The following is a 21,596-nucleotide window of genomic DNA, read 5'->3' as shown; positions in this document are numbered from 1 at the left end:
ACAGTGGAGGGAGAGCAGTATTTGGGAGAAAGATTAAGGTTGATGACCAGTCATCAAAACTAGAACACTGAGGAAGCAAGTATTTAAGTTACAGAAAGAAGAAAATATATTAATGGCAGAGGTTTGTTATGTTTCTGTATTACTATAATGAGGCGCAAATCAAAGTGATTTAAAAAATGTACTACTAATAATAACTGTGATTTCTACCAAAACACATACAGAAAATTTGAAAGCAGGCAGCATGTCAGAATCAGGTGTATTATCTCTATATTACATGACTTATTCCAACATGCTGGTCCAAGGAGTACATTTTTTAAATTTCTTTGATTTATTTTCTTCCAGTTACCGACAGTGGAGAAAAGAAAGGAACAAGATGAATTTAAATGTCCAGTTTAGCTTGATATTTCAATTTCAATTTCATCTGTCATTTCCTGATGATTTCCCTGAAGCTTAAAACATGCTTCTTTTACCACCTTTCCGGTTCTGATTAAAGTACCGACTATACAAGCTACTGGAGGACTGTTTATAATTGCAGGATTACTCATTTACTGAAAAGAAGTTTCACCTAACTCTGTGGCCTGTTAATGGATATTCTTCTTCTTCCTCCTCTGACTTTTAATGGAGCTTGGCAGTCGAAATGAAAGGTGCATTACTGCCACCAACTAGACTGGAGTGTTGTGTAGAGATGTGGGAAATAAAACCACAACTGGTTCTTTATCAACTGAAAACTAAATTACCCCAAAAAAAAGCCCTATAGATTTTAAATAATGAAAGACAATATTGTGATTTAAATTGAAGGCATTTCCATAACTTAATAAAGTTTCTTGCATGAAAACTGTCAACCCCCAAAGCTAGTAGTGCAGCCTGCATTTGCTTTCTTTCAACTTTGTATGCATCACTAATTTGTATTCTTGTATACATCATTGATTTAATGGAAAATAAATCAGTATTGCAGGCGTCCAATGAGAGACTTTGTTTTTAAAAAGAGAGTCAAATTATGTAATTAAAGGTTTCTTTGCTTCGTGTCTTTCCTCCATTGACCCTTGAAATAGTGTTTTGAAATGATTGTCTAGCCTGGCCACACTGCTCTATGTTGTTGACATCACTCTCCATCGTTCTTCATTAGCAATCAGCTGTGATGTTTGCAAATATTTGGAGTCAACAGAAGTGTAGACAGAATTAAATTCACGGTGAAGTTATGGACAGTAAGATGTATAATAACTTTTATTGCAAGTTCCATATTAGAAAAACAATAAATAATAATAGGGAAGATCCAAAGTTTGTTATTTTGGAGTTATTTATTATTCATTCCTTAATATGATCCTTAATTCAAAAGGTGAGGTTGTAAACTATTGATAGATTGGCTTTCCCTTTCAAGACTTTCAAGTTGCCTGCTTGCATTAAAGGGAAGACAAGTCCTGCAGGCGAGTGAAGTACTTTATGCTGATCCAGGCTTCATGTAATATTGATTTATTGAGCGGTTTAAAATTGTAGAAGCACAGGCATTTTTTTTTAAATCCTGGCCATTCTCTGAAGAAAAATCTCTAGTCTAAGGATGATACAGCAGTGGTAAGCTTCTGCTGTGAGTCATGAATCATCAATTAAAATGGATTATTGAATATAATTAACCTATTCTAATGCTAACGGATGCGCAAGTGGGCTGTGAGGTGGTGTAACATTGTTTATATCTCTATGAAGCTTGTTGTTGTTAATCTATTAAAATATACATAATTTGAACTCTGAAGGCTGCTTTAATATTGTGAGTTATTGATGCATACGCAATGTGTGACTATTTATAATGAAGCCTCTGTGCATTATTACTGGTTTATTGTCTCCTATCTCCTTCTTCCCCCCCATCACCCTGACTAACCCTCAATCTGGAGTACTCTGGAGGCTCTAGCCACAGAGCTGCCTTCAAGGCTGAGGCATTACATTCTTTATTTAAAAAAATAAAATCAAATGGCTTAGCACCTGTGCCTTTAGAGCCTTCTCTGGAACATTAATATAGTTTCTCTTTCCACAGGTGCTGTCTGGCCTGCTGGATGCTTCCAGCATTTTGTTTTTATTTCAGACTTCCAGCATCTGTATTGTAATTATAAAATGGAATGATTTAAATGCATTAATCTATCTCAGTGATATTGTAAGCATAATCTTATGCTAATAAAAATGTGCTTTATTTGGCATAAGGAAAGTAATTCTAGAGGCCTCAATATTAAAGCTCTTTCCTTGAATGACAATCATTGCAATGATAACTAAATTAAACTTAGATAATTGATCATTAATTAATTGTTTTCACAGGGTATGAGACTTTCTTGTAGCCTTCAATATTCAGCCATTGGTTTATAATGCTCTCGTTGTGTCCAGGGTGCTGGGAAGTTGTTCCCTTTCTGCTGAAGCAACAGCCTGGACAAGCTCTTGTTATGACTGATAAGTTCAACCCGGACTGTTAAAGATGGCTCTAAAATGAACAGATGGATATAGCTCCAACATGGGGAAAGACAGAATTTTGGAACTCCACAATGCCACATGGGGTTCTTGTGTGACTGAGCAGACAAGCATGTGCAGATCACCTGTGACCCAGATCTCACAGTTGTTGCAAAATTTCCAGATGCCTGCCACACTCATGCCCAACACCATTAAAACACAGAGATATCTATTTGAACAGCCATCTTCTCAGGCTGGAGGTGAATCTCCAATTGGCTGACAGTTAGTTGATCTTTGATAGTCACAGCTTGTGCCACTTTGGAAGCAAAAACCAGATTCATCTAATTTTCTAATTTCAGAGTGGCTGTATGTATTACCTCTAGAGTGGGTCATTACTCAAGACCATACTCAGCCTCCTGTGAGATGGACTCCTGCATCATCCTGGACATTCTATGCCAAGCATTTCACTGTACATACACAATATCCACCAGCTGAACACTTCTGCCATTCATCTGTGATCAGTTGGAGCAGTGTACTGAATGAATCCACCCATCAACCAACTGCTGTCCCTAATTTACTTGCCGTATTGTCTGATTGCTCCTCAGTGATGCCAGATGTTCCTTTTGTGAAACATACACCCACTAATCTTTGTTCTGCTTTTGCAATATCAGTACCTGCACTCATTCTTAGTGGGTTTAAACACTAAGATTTAGAGTACCCGTCTCCTAACGTATTATCTTGATGATCTTCATGTTCTTGCTCCTCCTTTTCTTTCCCCAGTGTCTACTTGTGGTCTTCTCTTTATAAATCTTAAATGACAAGGACAGAAACAAGGCAATTCTGCATTCATGGTTCCTTGCTAGAAAGTGTCCAGTGCACATGAAGAATCTTTTAAGCAGGGAAATCATGTCAATAAGGAAGAGGGTAATTAGGATGGAGCATTTCTACTGTATTGGCAGCTGCTTGAAATTAAATTGAGTTATTTTTGTTATAGATGGCATTTGTCAAGAAAAACTATTTGGCAAAAAGCTGAAGTGTTATATTAGGATCGCTATTCAAAATGGAAATAATTAGACAACATTTAAAATTAACAGTATAATTTCATGCAGCATTGTGTCACTTCTCCTACTTGGAAGTAAATGAATGTCTAGACCCCTGTATCTAATTCCATTAATATTTGTATCAGTGATGCCCTTGTTAACATACATGAACCTAGTGGTCAGTTTAATATTGGAAGTTCCTTTTGGAAAAGTCCCACTGCTTTGGATGTTGGGAGTTGACTGGACAAAGAGTGAGCATTTGGGACTCGTAGAGCATGGCCTACTCAGAGTATTTGTCAACAAAACAACTGTCAACAAGTTCAGGTAGCAACTGTTAAGGGAAGTGGACAATAAATGTTTTGGATTGGGACCTTTCGTCTGGACTGAAAGCATTGGTGCATTGGTGACATGAACAAAACTGAAGATTTGGAATCTGAAATTGTTGGTTTACATGAAATGATAGAACCACAGGAATTTTACACAATAAACAGGTTCCTATGCAAGGCACATTTGATATGTGCATTTTTACATTGATTTATCTCATGTTATGAAAGTGAAAGATATGCCAGGAAATAAAAAGTTTTAGCCATTTTAAGCACCTGTTGCAACACACCCAAACTCCCCTATGTATTTTTTTGTATTTAGAGTAACTGAGATCCATGCAACAAGATAAAGAAACCAAACTAGCAACACAAAGCTACTCAAATTAGTGTGGTCATGGCCACTGCACAGTCTGAATTAACATGCCAAATTGAGAACAGCTTTTACTACAGATTTTCATCCAGTAGGAATGGGATTTCCCTCCTAGAAGAGCTTAGATCCCATGAACCTGGGCTGAAATAAAAGGTTACAGATATCCTGTATGCTGTATCTTTTTGCTATTATTTCTTTAGTCCCTTCTCTTCTTCTTACTTTTATTCTGACTAGTGTATTTCTGATACAACTGCCACAATATCTTCGTCTACATATATTCTTGTAAAATGCTTTTTCAGCCAAAGGACATCCCAAAATGTACTGCACTCACTGGCAGATATCACCAGAAGACTTAGTAAATATCTGCAGGAAATGGGCTTCTAATCAGCTTTAGTTGTATGTGAAACAAAATGTTAACTAAGACGACTGGAAAACTGCCCAAACAGTCTTTTATATCTGCCCAACCAGTCAGTTGGGCCTTAATGTTTGGAATTAAATGATCTGTTACGACACTTCGGCATTTAACATTGCTAAGTGGAGTGAATGTTCTCTATAATATAGACGTTTTCTTTTTATAACACTGCTTTCAAGGAACCAAGCCTTCAGTCAAGGACTACGATCTTCACTTTCCTATCCCTAACCCAGGAACATAGATTAGTTCTAGCATTCCTACTTTTTCTTCAGATCTCAGCCTGGCTCATTTTATTGCAATATGGTTTTCTTCCATTATTTTATCAGCATCCCTTTCACTTGCATGTAGGCTTTTGCTTTCAATGTGTCCATGTGATTCAGTGAATGAAGAGATTAATTGAAGAGTTTTTATTCAATCAATACACACAAAATGCTGGAGGAACACAGCAGGCCAGGCAGCATCTATGGAAAAGAGTACATAGTCAACATTCTGGCCGAGCCCCTTCATCAGAACTGGGGGAAAAAAAGATGAGAAGTCAGAGTAAGAAGTTGGGAGAAGGGGAGGAAGAAATGCAAGGTAGTAGGTGATAGGTGAAACTTAGAAGGGGGAGAGGTAAAGTAAAGAGTTGGGAAGTCGATTGGTGAAAAAGATAAAGGGCTGGAGAAGGAGGAATCTGATAGAATAGAACAGAAGACCATAGAAGAAAGAGAAAGGGGAGGAGCACCAGAGGGAGGTGATGACCAGGTAAGGAAGTATGTAGGTAGGAAGTGAGGGGGGGATAAACCTGAGTTGATGTATGCAGATACAAGTTCAGTGGTGCAGAAACAATTGGCCTATCTGACTAGTAGTTTTGTGGATCTTTTACTCTTCACCATCCCCCTCTCATGTAGTGAATTTATTTGTATTGTTCTTTCTGGCAATCTGGTTGAGAACAGGCAGCTGATCTGGAAAGAAAACTGAATTAGAGATTGTACTCCTCACATACATGTGCACTGAACTAAACCATTAGGTGATCCGATTTTAGTTCCAATTCTAGATTAAGCATACAGTGCTACATTCTATAATATCCAAATCCAATTATGGCAAATGATAGTCAGAGCAAAGACATCTTACTGCAATTATATAAAACTCTGGTGAGAATGATGGTATAATGTATTGGCAATCTAGTCTCCCCAACAAAGTTTCACCAGATCAGGGGTTCTCAACCTGGGATCCATGGACCGCTTGCTTAATGGGTTCCATGGCATAAAAAAGGTTGAGAGCTCCTGCACTAGGTTGATGAGGTGGGCAGGAAGGCGTTGTAGTTGTCCAAATGGGAGATATTAAGCATTGAATTATAATGAATTTTTGTGGGGCTTTACATGGTAAATACAGGAATGGGGTTTCTCCTGGCTGTCCTGTCTAGAATAAGGACAGCCTCCCAACATAAGGTGTCTGCCTTTCAGGATTTCCCTGAGAAGGAATTTCTTCACTTGTAAGGTAGTGAATAATTGGAATTCTGTACCAAAGAGGTCTGTGGAGGTTCTGTCACTGAGTTTATTTCAAGACAAAATCAGTAAATTATTTGGATGTTAAGTGAACCATGAGATAGGGGTTGGTGCAAGGTCTATAATCTACTAAGATTTGTTGAATGGTGAAGTTGTCCCAAGATGCTGAGTGGTCTGCTCATCTTTCGGCTTATGTTCTCATACACATGAAATCATAAAGCTTACAGAAACGAGCCATCATTCTATACTGTTCTTGGTGGCTTATTTAAAATCTAACATGCTGCATCCTATAAGCTTGCATCTTTAGTTGTTTTAACTTTGCATTTGCTGAAAATGATGTGAATAGCAAGTTTGAACTGAAACTTCCTAATAAACTTCTCACCAGGCAAAGAAATAACCTTCCTGCGTCAACTATGTCAAAGCCCATCAAAGCCTTTAAAATATCCTCACCATTCTTCTTTTGCACATTCAGAGGTCTGATTTTAAGTGCCAGTTTTTGCAATTTTAATATTTTAAAGTTAATATCTAGTTGCCAGAATGAGTTTATTTATTTATTTAGCGATATAGTGTGGAATAGGACCTTCCAGCTCTTTGAGCCAAGCCGCCCCACCAACCCTAATTAACCCTAACCTAATGGCCAATCAACCTGCACCCTTGGACTGTGGGAGGAAACCGGAGCACCCAGAGAAGCACGTGTATTCTATAGAGACTCCTTACAGATGTGCCAGAATTGAACTCTGAATCCCAAAACACCCTGAGCTGTAATAGCGTCATGCTAACCATGAGTTGTATCTTCATCTCAGCATCTGACAGTTCTGTAGAACCATGTCACTGTTTGACTGTCTACATTTGACTAAACAATAAAAACAAGAGGTTCTGGCCCATCTGATCCACTTTATAAAGCATCAAGTCAGCCAGACTGGTATCCAGAATAGGCAAATACCTTACTGCCTTGTTTTTATCTGCTCTGAATAAACTTTACAGTCTGGGGAAAAAAACTGAAGAACTAACCAACATTTAAAGAGTTGCTGATAAAAATATTGAGCCCATTAGTTGTTGGAATTTGCTCATTAGCTGATCTGACGCAGGATTCAAAATAGTTTAGATGATCTTCTCAGATAGTAAGCCAGCTGTTTTAGCAAGATCCAGTGAGAAGTGTAAAAAAAATGTGGTATGCATTACATTTTAGGTATGCCCCCTATTAGTCTTGGCTGTAGTAATTAGTATGGTCAGCTATTGACCCAACATAAAAGTTTCGGCTCATACATTAAAAGAAATTATTGAGTGGAGCAACAATGTGCTGGAAGATGACCCCCATCTCTCTCCTGATTTGGAGCACTCTGCTGCATAATTTGGTTCATAGTTACAGGATTAGTCTGTAAATTATAAATTAATAAAGAATCGGTGCTCAGAATTTAATATTCTTTTGCAGAGCTGAGATCAAGTAGTTTTTTATATATTCAAAGACAAAAATAATTGCACAGGCATACTTTTGTCACTGGTTGAGGGTGAAGTTAAAGCTTAAAAATGAAACCATTCTGATTACTGATTAGTTGTATCACAAAGGATTAGATGGGATAGAGTTTGTCAAATGTGTTCAAGAAAGTTTCCTTAATCAGTACGTAGAAGTCCCAACAAGGGAGTGAACAGTACTTGATCTTCTATTAAGGAATTAGACAAGGAGGTGATAAAGGTTTATATGGGGGAATACTTTGCATTGAATGATCACAATGCCATTAATTTCAAAGTAAATATGCAAAAAGATAACTCTGGTCCGCAGGTTGAGATTCTATATTGGAGAAAGGCGAATTTTGATAGTATTAGAGAGGATCTGTCAAATGTGGACTGGGACAGGCTGTTTTCTGGCAAAGATGTATTTGATAGGTGGGCAATCTTCAAAAGTAAAATTTTGAGAGTACAAAGCATGTATGTGCCTTTCAGAATAAAAGGTAAAGATAATGGGTCTAGTGAACCTTGGTTTTCAAGAGATATTGAGACTCTGGTTAAGAAAAAAAAGGATTAGGACACAGACCTTGCTGTGGCAAATCACTGTTGTCCTAGAATATGCCACCCAGTGATTCATTTCAGAAAAAATGGCAGATGGAATTTAATGCAGACAAGTGTGAGGTATTGCGCTTTGGTAGGACCATCCAAGGTATCTCTTACACAAGGAATAGTAGGGCACTAAATAGTGTGGTAGAAGAAAAGTATCTAGGAATACAGATCCGTGTTCCATTGAAAGTGACATCACAGGTTGATAGGGTTGTAAAGAAAACCTTGGGCACTTTGGCCTTCGTAAATCAAAGTGTTGAGTACAGGAGATGACATGCTATGTTGAAGTTATATAAGGCAGTGGTGAGCCCTAATTTGGAATGTTTTGTGTAGTTTTGGTCACCAGCCTACAGGAAAGATGTAAATAAAGTTGAAGGAGTACAGAGAAGGTTTACAAAGATGATGCCAGGTCTTGAAGACCTGAGTTATAAGGAAAGATTGAATAGATTAGGACTTTACTCCTCAGAACGTAGCAGGTTGAGAGGAAATTTGATAAGAGGTATACAAAATTCTGAGGGGTATAAAAGTTAAATGCAAGTAATCCTTTTCCACTGAGGCTTGGTGGGACTCTGACCAGAAGTCATGGGTTAAGGGTGAAAGGTGAAAAGTTTAATGGGAACAGGAGGAAAACCTCTTCACTCAGGGGACCATGAGAGTGTAGAATGAGCTGCCAGCACAAGTGGTGCATGCAAGCTGGATTTCAACATTTTAGTGAAATTTGCATAGGTACATGGATGGTAGGGGTATGGAGGGCTATGGTCCCAGTGCAGATTGATGGGAGTAGGCAGTTTAAGTGGGTTCAGCATGGACTAAGTGGGTCAAACAACCTGCTTGTGTGCTGTACTTTCTATGACTCTGTGACTCAATTATGAATAATTCAGCTGAGTACATAAAGCCACAACAGTGGTGTTTACCAAAAAGCTAAGATCCCAGTAAAGTAGGTTTGGACAAAAGTTTGGGTTATTCATAATTACAATACCTTTCAAAAGTAATCTTGACCACTACTTAGTACTCTCTGAAAGTAGACAATTATTTTTTGCAACTTTGTAAGTGGTGATGATCATTATCAGTTCTTTAATTTGGCCTTGACTTTTTGTAGTAATACTCAGAATAGACATTAGAGTGCACTGTTTAATAACCAGCACAGATATACATTCACCAAGAGACCCAGGGATTTTGTTTTTCATTTTCTCCAACTTAGTGAAAGGAATTTGTATTTTTCAAATGATAGTATGAGGCCTATTTCCTCACATGCGGGACAGAAAGCAAGTAAATAAATTATGCCAGCGTTATGACACTTTTTAGCTTTAATGGCTTTTAGACTGTATAATTTAGATTTTTAAGTAATGCATCCTGTCATAATGCATAAACATATAGTTTAAATTTAATATACATGTATTAACTTTCTCTAATGATTGGCCACTATGTGTATTATACATGTCAGTTTTATTCATAGATTTTCAAAGAAATTAGTTAATCTTGATTTGCATGTAAAATGGTCAACAATATATATTTCTTAAAATAGATTCTGTCACATTTTTCACAGAGAAATAAGTACCAATTATGAAAAGAATTGGTTCTGTTTGTACTGGCAGTCAGGAACTCAATGAAAACATTAGTTCATCTTTGCAAGCTGTTTTCCAATTCAAGCCTAACAGCAAGTCTACAAGGATTGAAGGATTGGTACATATCTGAACATTAATCAGATCAGAAGAAAACTCAGCCTCCTGATTGCAGTTTCTGTTTGTCTTTTCAGTAAAGTAGGGTAACAAACAGGTCTCAAAATACTCATGAAAACCTTTCACTTCCAATCAATTGCCCATCTATTATTTACTATTTTCAATATTAAATATTTCCCTAATAATGTATTGTGTGCCTTCCGTCACTGTTGTTGAAATGCAATGGTCAGGTTGAAGGCAAAGATTGCTGAAAGTGGAGCTTGTTCCCAGTACCAGCTGCTGTAAAGATCTTGGCAAAGTAGATTATAGTTAATTGTGAGTGCAGAACTGATGTTCCTTTTGGCTGAGCAGAAAATCCTGGTGTTTCATGTTTGTTAGTGTCACCAAGACAAGGATAATTAAATAGGAGGAGCTAAGTACTGTAAATGCAAGTTCAAAGCATGTGAACTTGAAGTGATATTGTATTATACCCTTTAGTACCCATTTTTCTTCAAATAATTTACAAAGCAATCAAAATGGAACCATGTTGGCATTCTATCTTCCTGCATCGTAATGGGCATAATGTCAAGGCTCCCCCGGTGCTTCCCGGCCTTTTTTACGCTAACAACCAATATCATTAAGTAAGGGGTCTGTGGACCCCAGGTTGGAAACCCCACTAGACTGATGTTTAATGCAGTCCAAGTACCCCATTGTCTCTTAAAACAATTAGAAAATGGTAAGGAGTAATGAAAGAGAAGTGACTTGTTATTGCATTTTCTCCTTAATAAGTAGTAATGTTTTTCACAGCCATTGGAAGTCAGTATAATAATACCAACACAGAACCCCATATTTACCCGTAATATTATCCTGCAAGTAACTCTAAGTTTAAAATTAGGTGAATGCTTTAGTGGTGTCACTAGCATTGACCTCAAGTTTACTTCTTTTGGAAGTGCAAAAAGGGAAATGGATTATTGATTGCTCAGGTTGTACATCTGAATTTAAGTGTGATGCAGAAAGGCAAATAAGGAAGGAGATAAGATAAATGGAGCTCAACAATATAGGAATTTGGAGACTTGAAATTTCCATTCAATTTATGACATTTTCCATTTTCCAAGCAATTCTGATGAGGTGTTGAACTGTGTTAATTTTCCTGTTAGTGTGTCAATTCCCCTGCCTTGTTATAGAAAACCTAAAAGCCCTAACTTCCAAAAGGAAAATTAATTCAGTTTTTCTTTGTATAAAGAGATTCAATGAGAATAAACTTACAAAACTCTCAAAAAATCTATACTGCCATCCTGTGGTGAAGTTTATATTTGCAACTGCAGCTCAAAATATGAGAGTTCCCACATAACTAAATGTGTATCAATAATTTTTTATTGAACTTATTTTAACAAATCTAACCTCAAGCATGATACTACATTTCCTAAAGACTATGGGAAGATCAAAGAAGTACTATAAGCTACACCATCAAAAATAATTTGCAGAATAAAGGCAGAGACACTCTATTGTCAAGACACAGATTTCCATGTGTATTATTGAAAAGGCTGCATCCTTTTTGACCTCCAGCTGTCTAAAAAGCTTTCCAAAACTGCACTAGGGAAAAAGATAAATTGAAGAGAATTATATTGAACTATCTTCCCACTGAGGCATTAAATAAAAGCTGCATCTGCCAGTTTAGTTGGTCAGATTTCCTAAGCACTCTACAGAGACTGTCAGTGGAGTTGTCCTGTGCTCTGGCTTGCATCATTCTCAATCATAACCACAAGTAATATCTATTTTCAGAAAGGGATTTGGGAGAAGGTGCACCCGTTTGTCTTCCTCTGGCTCCCTAATGAGATTGTTCCACCACATCTAGTGAACATGGGGGAAGGGAAGGTGACCAAGTCCTTTTGAGGCTCTGGCACCATTTGAGCTTGAATGGCTGTGAAATGCAGCCTGCAACTGGATTCTCTGTCACAATTTTGCAGAATCTTCTTTTGTTACTATTAAATAAATCCATAAAAACAACTGCATTCATCTGAATCTGTTCAACCCTCCTAACTCTGATAATCTGCTCAGGACTTTCATGGTACTGGATAGGGAGATTTTCCAAACTATTGGTTACTACTAGTATTACCCAAATACACCTTTAATTCACATTTTTAATATGTTATGCGGTAACACAGTAAGTTTACTTGGAACTCAGTAAGTTTAAAGGAAGTTAAAAGGGAGTTCAGAGAGAGTATGGGAAATTGAGTCAGTGAATTTAATGAGAAATTAGGAAACAGCACCCAGTGAGGCAGATACCAAACAGTGCCATCACAGAGGGTTGCATATGTTGTAATTTGAAGCAACAATCTCTGGAGGAACTCTTCATGTATAACCGAATCTAGAGTCACAGATGCTGCTGGAATGTGCCGAGTTCCTCCAGCAGATTGATTATTTTAACAAACAATAGAATGGAGAATTATTGTGGTTTTACTATATGCTGTTGGGAGAATAGCATGAAAATGAAAGAACCACAAGGCCCTCCATTGGTCCTAGCTGTCTACATGATACACAAGCCATGGTGGTATGATATGGAGAGCAAGCTGTTGACCATGCAGCAAGCTCTCCCTGTCCATGCAGCAGATGAATCCAAAGGAACAGCAGAGAATGATACAATTTGCACCAGCAGTGTTGCAAGAATTGCCAGTCAACGTTGAACTCAATGTGGGTCTGCCTTAGGGACTCCATCTTCAGATTTTTCCTTGGGGTTTACTCCCGAAGCCTTTCCCCTGAGTGTATATAGCCGCAAGATGGCAGAGGCTTGAGATCAGAGTTTTCCTTCTTCTAAATAAGCTGCCATCCATCCGCCTGAAGCGACAGGTTTTAAGTCACCAGTCGCCTTTGCCCCTTCTGTCAGTAGAAACAATTCTGCCGGGCTTAATAGCTAAGCCACACCTGAAGGCTAGGAGCTAGACTTGATGTTCAGAGTTTATTTGAAATGCATGCTATTGGGAGCATTTAATAGGTATGACAACCTTAAGAAACCAATGTAAGCACACATCTCTATCATTCCACATATTCAGTGTATCGTGCTACACAGGGAAGATGTTCCAGCCATTCATTTTTGAATTTCCATGAAAGAGCAATTGAAACTCTGGCTGGCAGTGAAAATTAAGATTGAGCAAGAGGACAGAATTGGAGATCTCAGACAGTTGTAGGAGTGGAGGCGGTAACAGAGGCAAAGAGAATTTCAACATGAGTATTTTAAAAACAAGCAAGTCACTGGCTTGCAGGACAATGTTGGAATTGTCAAACAGGAATGAAGCATTCATCAGCTATTCTGCTGGAACAGGCATGTGATGAATGACCTTAATGTGTTGTCCTCATGGAGAGATGATATTGTAAGCTTTTCTGAAATGTCAGCTTAGACTCACACAATGATCAGGGAGAGCAGAATATCTGTCATTCTGACTGGTGACCATAGGAAAAAGCATCAGAAGTGAAAATGGGAGGAGGTAATTCTCAATCTTTGCTGAAAATTGCATACAGGCGGATTTTGGGTAAAGGCACGATCTGTTGGTGTGCTTCATTGCATAGTAGAATTGTAAAAACTTTGGTTGTTTATATATAGAACATTATCAAATGATGATATAAAAAAGGAATTTCAGTAGAAGAAAAGATGGTGAATGCCCTTTCTCTAAGACATTATCTTCAAATTTGATTTCACCCCTTTTTTTTGGTGCTGCCAGCTGCAGATTGTGCTTTGTGTTAATTCTCAATTATGTCCCTATCAAAAATGTCTTCAAATTGGTCAGTCAAATCTTCAAGTGTCAGGAGAAGCCAAGAAGGTAGAGACCCTTTTTATGTAAAGACTAATACAGCAACGTGGTTACATTGTGATTGTTCAACAATGGTCATAGGTCGCACCCTAAAGTAATTTGTTTTAATGAGGATGCAAATAGACCATTGTGCAGAGTGATAATAGTATGCATACATCTATTGCAGGAAAAAATGTCAGATTTACTAATGTGAATAACCTGCAGAAATATCTGTGGAAATGATGGCTGGAATTATTTACTTGAGGTTAATTTGAATTTTTGGCAGATTTGCTCTTTAAAAGACTACCATTCAGTCCCATTTCCAGGCTATGTCGAAAAGCTGATCTTTATCCCTAGGGTTAAAGTCAGTGTAAAAGTATTTGCTAATTTAAAATGCAGAACCTGCATTACACCGAATCCTCATTATCCACAACACAGACTTCCTCTGGATAACAAAAAGCTGTAGATTCAGTGACAGTCACAAGCTATAACAGTAAATCTGCAGTTGATCCATAAATGTAACAGCTTCTATTTACATTATGGTTTTCACTTTTCAGTGTGGTTTATTTTTGATTGATTGCATCCTTACAGAGGGGTGATTCTGATTTTTATTCTGCCTCCCATGGCAGATTTTAGCAAATGGTTTCCGCTGAATTGTCAATGCTTCCATCCATGCAAACCTGCCCATGTTCCAAAATAATGACCTTCTCAGCCCTTGAATTTCCAACCACAATATTGTTGTTCTTGCTTTTTAATTTACCTACTTTAAAAACTAGTGATTATAAAATTTGAGAATTATATAATTTTACATGTTTGTGAAGAATGAACCCTAGAGAAGAATAAACCATGGTTCCCAACCCTGGCATCCAGCCATGCAAGGATGTTTCTACTTACCAGCATGGGTCCTCAATTGCAATCCAACTCAGAGAAAGTGAGATTTTTCAGAAACATCAGGGAGGACTCTTGAAGAATACGTAGTCTTGAAGAAGAGTCTGTACCCAAAATTTCAACTGTCTGTTCATTTCCACAAATCCTGCCTGGACTGCTGAGATCCTCCAGCATTTTGTGTGTGTGTGTGTTGCTTTGGATTTCTAGCATCTGCAGACTTTCCCATGTTAATGTTTACCAACACTCCCAGTAAAACTCAGTTGTCTATGTGATTATGCAGATCCACGAATAGTAAATTGGCTGATAACAAGAATGAGGTGTAATATGTGTTGTCTCATGCTGAAGCCAGCAGCTTAATGCTGTAGGCCTGCTTCATTTATTGAGGACTTGCCTGATAGAAGTTAGCTCCTGGCACTGTCTAACTTTCCATTGCAGTACAGAATTAGCTCAGCACATTTAATCTTATTATTATCCTTAACTTATTATCTTTAAACTGACCGCAGAAGTAGATCTATGGACACTAATTCTATGAGATGATTGCCTTTCAATTATATATTTTCCCCGTCTGTTCTGTAGAGAGCTTGGGTGCTCATGAGAAGGTGCAGTTTAGGTGAATCTATTTGGATGCACTGGTGTTGCCCCCTTTCTATTGTGCTCTGGTACCACTGACTCATCTCTAGTAGCAGCACCTGCTGAGATGCTACGTGACCTGCTCAGTTTCTCCAGCAGTTTGTTTCTACAGATTCCAGCATCTGCAGTCTCTCGAGCAGCCAAATATAAACCTGTTATGGACCTGCTGCTGGCATCTGCACTTCCAGATGGCAACGCTAGGACCTGATGTCGGCACCGAGTCTCAGTGTCAACAAGGCATTAAAAGACGGCGATTGAATGATAAAGGCCAGATAAGGAAAACTGAATAATATGCAGTTCAGCCGAACAGTAAAGTGCAGACATTATCTCTTCTAGGGCATTCTGTGTTTTCTGATGACTAAATCATCCAAGCTCATTCCTTTGCTGCTCCATTGCAGGATGGTAGCAGTGTTTGCCTGCTGCACCAGAAGCAAATCCTAAGAACAGTTGTCTTAAAGTGCTGCCCATTGTGAGCTGGGGAGAGGGGGTAGGGGGCGAGGTCTGCTCTCTATTTATAATGGAGTAAGCAATTTGTCATTAATCTCATCCATCTTCTTTCAGACCCATTGAGTGTTTGCAGCTTGACACTGTGCAAGCAACTTAATTTACATTTGTACCAGCTCCTGCCGTCCTGGTCAAGCCCTCCTGCTTAGAACTGGGCCTGTTTGCTCCTGTCTAGAGAGACTGTGATGTGTGATTACCAGACTCCCTGCAGTCTTCACTTGCAACTGCATGCAATTGTTGGGGGGGGCTATAGGCTAGGCCCTGTGGTATGTGATGTTGACAGTTTTATTTAACAACTCCTGAAGCCGGGTCTTATTGCCTTTACCCAATTTCATGCTTGATAAACGTTTTGCTTCACTCTTTTCCACAATCCATTCACGGTCTGAGTGGAGGATAATATGCTTTCAATATGATTTCTGTCAAAATTGTACTGGCAAATGAGGTCAATGTAAGACCCACATACTATGCCACAGATTGCAGGGCAGGCAGTTGGTTTGGGAGGTGGCACCCTGCTTCTGCAGATGGTGCTGATTTTGTTTGTTCACATCAAAGGGAAGCGAATTCCTAGTGCTATCCTGTATGCTCCCTCTGCACTTTGAGCTGTCACAGGCATTAGATCCTGCAAGTCTGTAGCTCATGACACAGTTAGTAGAGCTGCTGCCTCTCTGATCCCACAACCCAGATCCTTTACCAACCTTCAGAGCTGTCTGTGGGGAATTTTCACTTTCTTCTTGTGCCTGTGTGTGTGTGTGTGTGTGTGTGTGTGTGTGTGTGTGTGTCCGTCCTCCAAGTGCTCCAGTTTCTTCTCTCATCCCAAAGGCATACAGGTTGATAGGTTAATTGGTCACTGTAAATTGCCTCTGGTGTGTAGATGTACTTTGGGAAGAGTTGATAGAATGCAGGAAGAATAAAATGAGTTAGCCTGATGGTGAACCAGTGCACAGAATCGGAAAAAGCTACATGGACGTTGTTGCAGGGATAGGGAGAGTTGCATTGGATCAGAGATCAGGAAATTTTATGTCAACAAGAGGAAGAGATCACGACAAATAACAAAGTTACAATGGTTGTGGTTTTGATGGAAGTGGGGTGATTAAATGGACAGGGCCAAGGAAATGGGATTTTGTTTTCCTTGGAGCCAAGAGACTACAGATGTTGGAATCTGGAACAATACACAAGATGGTGGAAAATTAAATGGGTCAGGCACCATTATTCAGAGAAATGGTCTTAACCAATGGACTGTTCATTTCTCTCCATAGATAGAGCCTGACCCACTGATTTTCTCCAGCACCTTGCTTGTTGCTGATATTTCACTTGACCTCAGTGACTTCCAGTCTGGCATAGTGGTTTGAAAGCCAAAGTCACCTTAAAATACCTAACAGTTGGACCTCCTGGATTAATGTTGCCCATGTTCCCCAGCAATGCTCCAGAAATATTTGTCTGAGGAGGAAAACAAATCTCAAACCATACAGCCTGTCATAGAAATTGTGTTGTTATTGGGAAAGAGAGTGATGAGTAGCAAGTGTCTTGTTTACTATCTGAGTGACACAAAAAAACTCAGAAATTCTTGTTACTGTATTGCACTTACAGCAAAAAAAATCGATCACACAGCACTGATAAACCTATTGCCTTACATGTTTTCTTCGTTCACTCTCCTCTGCTGCTGATTTGCTGAGTGCTTCCAACATTTTCTGCTTACATTCTGAAATATTGCTGTTATGGAATTGAATTTCTGGGCTGTTTTAGCTCTGGGTTGCTGTAGTTAAAATCAATGCCCTTTCTATTCTAGCACATACCAATATGGACATGTAATCCTTTGTGTTCAGTACCAATAAATTTATAAATTTATGGAGTATTTATTTAAATTAGCCCCATTGGGCATTTGTCTTATTTTTAATTAACTATTTAAATGAGTTTATACTGGAGATTAAAAGGATAAGTGGTTTGTAGAATTAGATTTGGCCCATTTACCCTCAAGGTAATCAGTACTTTACAAAAGATCAATTTCTGTTATCTTACCTTTCTTTAAAACCATTGCAGGTTGCTGTGTATTCAGATTTTTTTCTCTCTTTTTCCCTGCAGGAAAACACCATGGAGCCCCAGATATTGATGGTGATATTGATTACATAGCATCGATCCTAGCTAAAAAAGTTGATAGTTCACATACGCTACAGCTAGATGCAGTAGGTAAGTGTGCTCACTGTTCATTCAGCCCATGAGAAGGCTTAAGACCTAATTCTAAATGTGAAATAAATTGTTTTGAGACTCTTTGTATCCTTTGTTTAAGGCCCCTGCTGGGTTTTGTTCCTATGTTTCCACCAATGATGCAGGCAGGTTCTCTGCTGGTCACCATTACCTGCTGTAAAATAGTGACACTTTGATCTGTTACTGTGATGACTGCAGCACTGTCAGCTCAGTCTTGAATGTTGTCAGCTGTGTTGAGCAAAGAGGGAAAGCTGATGTGAATAAATAAAGCTAACATCAGAATGAAAAACGTCAAAATAAAGGTTTCACCTGCTTATCCTGAATTTTGCTATTCATGTCCTGTTCTGCACATAAACATAAGTTTAACATCATCTAAGTCAGTGTCAATAAATCTGATTCTGAACCTACTTTGTCTGTTTCGATGTGCCCATCAACTTGTTTTGGTTTCCTGCTCTTTTGCTCAGTGAAACTGTAATCTTATTCCTAAATCTTTCCATCGTAGTTATTCCTTCATACCAAAAAGTCCTCTGACACCTTGTTTTCCAACATCTGTAACCTTTACTATGTTTTCTTATCACCCTATTGGTGACAGGAGTTTATAGTCACTGCCATTAAATGCTTTACAACTTTCTTCCATCCTTCCATGAAGTCTCTTTTTTTACCGTCTCTCAATTCAGCATGATTCTAATCGCTAAATGTACAAAGATGCTGCAAAATCTAGCCATTGAAATCAACAATGCTCACATACTTAGCTGCCTGGCAGCAGAGAGAAACACAATTTTAAGGTCTGTGATTTTGCATTAGACCTGGGAAAAGTTAAAACATAGCAAATTTTTAAATCTCAGAGAATGGGAAAGGGGTGAGGGAAAAGAATGAGGTAGAACAGAAGGAATTTTCTGTGAGGCTGGAGACCAGCAGAAGTTGAATGAAGAGTGAGTGGCAGTTATTGCCTGGACTCATCGGTATTCAATGTTTTAATTCTGCCTTCAAGTGCACCTCAGATTACGATAAAGTTCCATTTCTAAGAGCTGATCATAACCCTAACATTTTGCAAACCAGAAATATGACCAGCCAGCCATATACTTACATAAAAACACAGGCCGACCAAAGTTCATGTGTAGATAAACCATAGTGTTTATCTCAACCATTCAAAACCAAGGTTGCACATGGCAGACAATGCCTGCAGCCTAGCAGCAGCAGTAAATCCTTCATACCTGTGTCCCAGTTGCTTATTTGTGTAAAGTCAGGCTTTCCTGAGCTGGAGAGAACCTTCACATTTGCTGGCAACGCAAGAAGGAGCTTTATTTAAACAGAGATGTGGGAAATTTGGAATTTGGTACAGAGAAATTCAAGGACAGATTTAATGGCGCTGAATCCAGCCCATGCCATACACCCTTCACTCTGCCACTTCTCTCATCCCCCAGCTCTGTCCCTGTAGCCCCACTGCTCTTTTTGCAGCTTTGTAATTCCAAACAAATCCTGCAGCACCACCATGACCACACTAAGGGGGAGCACTTAGTGATGTCTGTGGATTCTGAGACCCTGTTCAATTTGTCCTGATGACATTCAAAAGGCTTAACCTTGTCAAAGACCATTGAACAGCTTTAAATGCTTTTGATTATCTGATAACTAAAATGGTTTGAAAAAACTAAAATAATTTAAAGATACATGCTAATAAATGAAATAAAGAAAAATCAATCATTTACCTGCACTCAGTGGCCACTTTATTAGGTACCTAATATGTTCGATGTGTTGTTCATTCAGAGATTCTCTTCTGCACGCCACTGTTGTAACTTATGGCTACTTGAGTTACTGTTGCCATCCTGTCAGCTTGAAACAGTCTGGCCATCCTCCTCTGTCCATATTAACAAGGCATTTTCACCCACCGAACCTCCACTCACTGGATGATTTTTGTTTCTCGCAACATTTTTTGTCAATGATAGAGGCTGTTATGCGTGTAAATCCCAGGAGATCATTTTCTGAGATACTCTGACCACCCCATCTGGCACCAGCAATCATTCCTCAGACAGTCACTCAGATCACATTTCTTCCCCATTCTGATGTTTGGTCTGAACCTGCATTGATGAGCCTAATAAAAGTGCACCTAATAAAGTGGCCACTGAGTGTATATTTGCCCTTTATGGTTCGGGTTGGTAAATTCTAGATGGTGTGAGGTGCAAGAAACAGAATTTGTTACTAGTCTAGATAACCACATGAATGTAATGTTGCAGCAAGGCTCAGGTGATAGTAGCTCCAGACCTGACCTGAATGCGATGGTACAGCAAGATCTGACATCCAGTGCATTTCTGACCTGAGTGCTGCCATGCACAGGTGCAAACATTAGGAACGTGGTGTCCTATCAAGAGCACCTCACTGACAGTTCTCTTCTGAAATGCCATAAAAAGACATGTTTCAGCCCAAAGTGCTCGAGATTAGAAAGAGTTTGTATAGTGGGGCAAACTGTTTTCATTGTTTGGAAGGTCAGCACTGGTGGGGAAGGGGAACATTCTTAAGATCCAAGGAAAATCTTTGTATACAGGGATCATGCCCAACTTTCTGCGTTGGCCCTTGGATTCCCCACAGCTTCGCAGATAGATCCATTTGAGCAGGAAGCCTCCACCCATGAAGTGGCGCAGTTTGTCAACTATGGAACCCATTCCCCTTGAAGCCTCTGTTAATTTAAAGTTGAAATAGATTTCACTGATCAAATAAAATACGTTGAAATTAACATATTTGATTAAAGATATTGAAATAGAATTAAACTTTTTAACTTATCATTCTGGCCCCCATTCATGTATGGGGTCGTGGTACAATATGCTAAAAGTGGCTGATCTAAATCAAGGGAGGGAAGTAGAAGTGATTTAGCTATAAAATGCATATTCCAGTTTTCCTGCAGGGTTTCCACCAGTTCTGTGCAGAATTGGAAGCCCTGTTTGAGATGAAGAAGGAGGGAAGAAGGATGAGGAACTAAGAGCTAAAGGGAATTAAGGAAGGGTGGATGAGGAAAGAGGAAGGTGGAGTGAAAGGGAGGAGGAGAAAGGTGAGATAGAAAGAGAAAGGGGGTCTTGTTTGAGGATAGTAATGGGATCTGTTGTAAGCATGGTTACATTAGATCAGGAGTTCCCAACTTTTTTATATCGTGGACCAATAACATTAAGCAAAGGGTCCATGGATTCCCAGGTTGAAAATCCCTGCATTAGATCGATTGTAGGCAGTAACTGGCTAGAAATAAATATTTGCCAAATCAGTTTTGCATGAAGATAATTAGTGCCTTCAGCAGATGTAGGTGCAAATTGTAAATTACTTGGACTTCCTCTGTCCTTCTCTACAGCAAGCAGGAAAGATGACTGTTTAAATTGTAGACAGCAATCTATCTTCTGTATTCTTGTGATATTGTGGAGTCAAGACTTCTATGTACTACCATGTCTTAAAATTACTAAAGGAATCTTTTTGTCAAATATAAGTTCCTGATCCTTCATCTTTGTTTGCAGATGACAGGATGCAAGCTACTAAACTACAAGATGAATCAAGAGCAGGTCGCGCAGACATACCATCCAATAAAGATAAGTCCATTTTGACCACACAAACACCGCAAAAAAAACCTACTGAAGTGTCAGCAGTGAAGAGTGACCCAAAGAAAGCCCCTGTTCCTGTCGCTGATGCTATCCTGCTCAGTAAGTATTTATTGCACATCAAATAAATTGGGCGTGTGAACTCTTTTCTGAAAAGTTTTATGGATGCTGTTTAGATTACACGTTGTTTACAAAATGGTAAGAGAAAATTATGTGCTGTTTCTGATATTTAAGCTAAACAGTGCATCT

General features: G+C 38.8%; 1 protein-coding gene across 2 annotated transcripts in view; it reads left to right on the top strand.

Moving 5' to 3' along the window:
- LOC132407580 (neural proliferation differentiation and control protein 1-like) overlaps nt 1-21,596 on the top strand; it is a 191,046-nt gene that overhangs the window by 143,386 nt on the left and 26,064 nt on the right. For both annotated transcript variants that reach the window (XM_059994308.1, XM_059994309.1), the window contains exons 3-4: nt 17,653-17,757; nt 21,267-21,449. In XM_059994308.1, coding sequence (XP_059850291.1) covers nt 17,653-17,757; nt 21,267-21,449 — 288 coding nt within the window. The remainder of the gene's footprint in view (nt 1-17,652; nt 17,758-21,266; nt 21,450-21,596) is intronic.

This window comes from Hypanus sabinus, chromosome 18, assembly GCF_030144855.1.
Source record: "Hypanus sabinus isolate sHypSab1 chromosome 18, sHypSab1.hap1, whole genome shotgun sequence".
Taxonomy (NCBI): Eukaryota; Metazoa; Chordata; class Chondrichthyes; order Myliobatiformes; family Dasyatidae; genus Hypanus; species Hypanus sabinus.
This window is presented reverse-complemented; position numbering and strand designations above follow the sequence as displayed.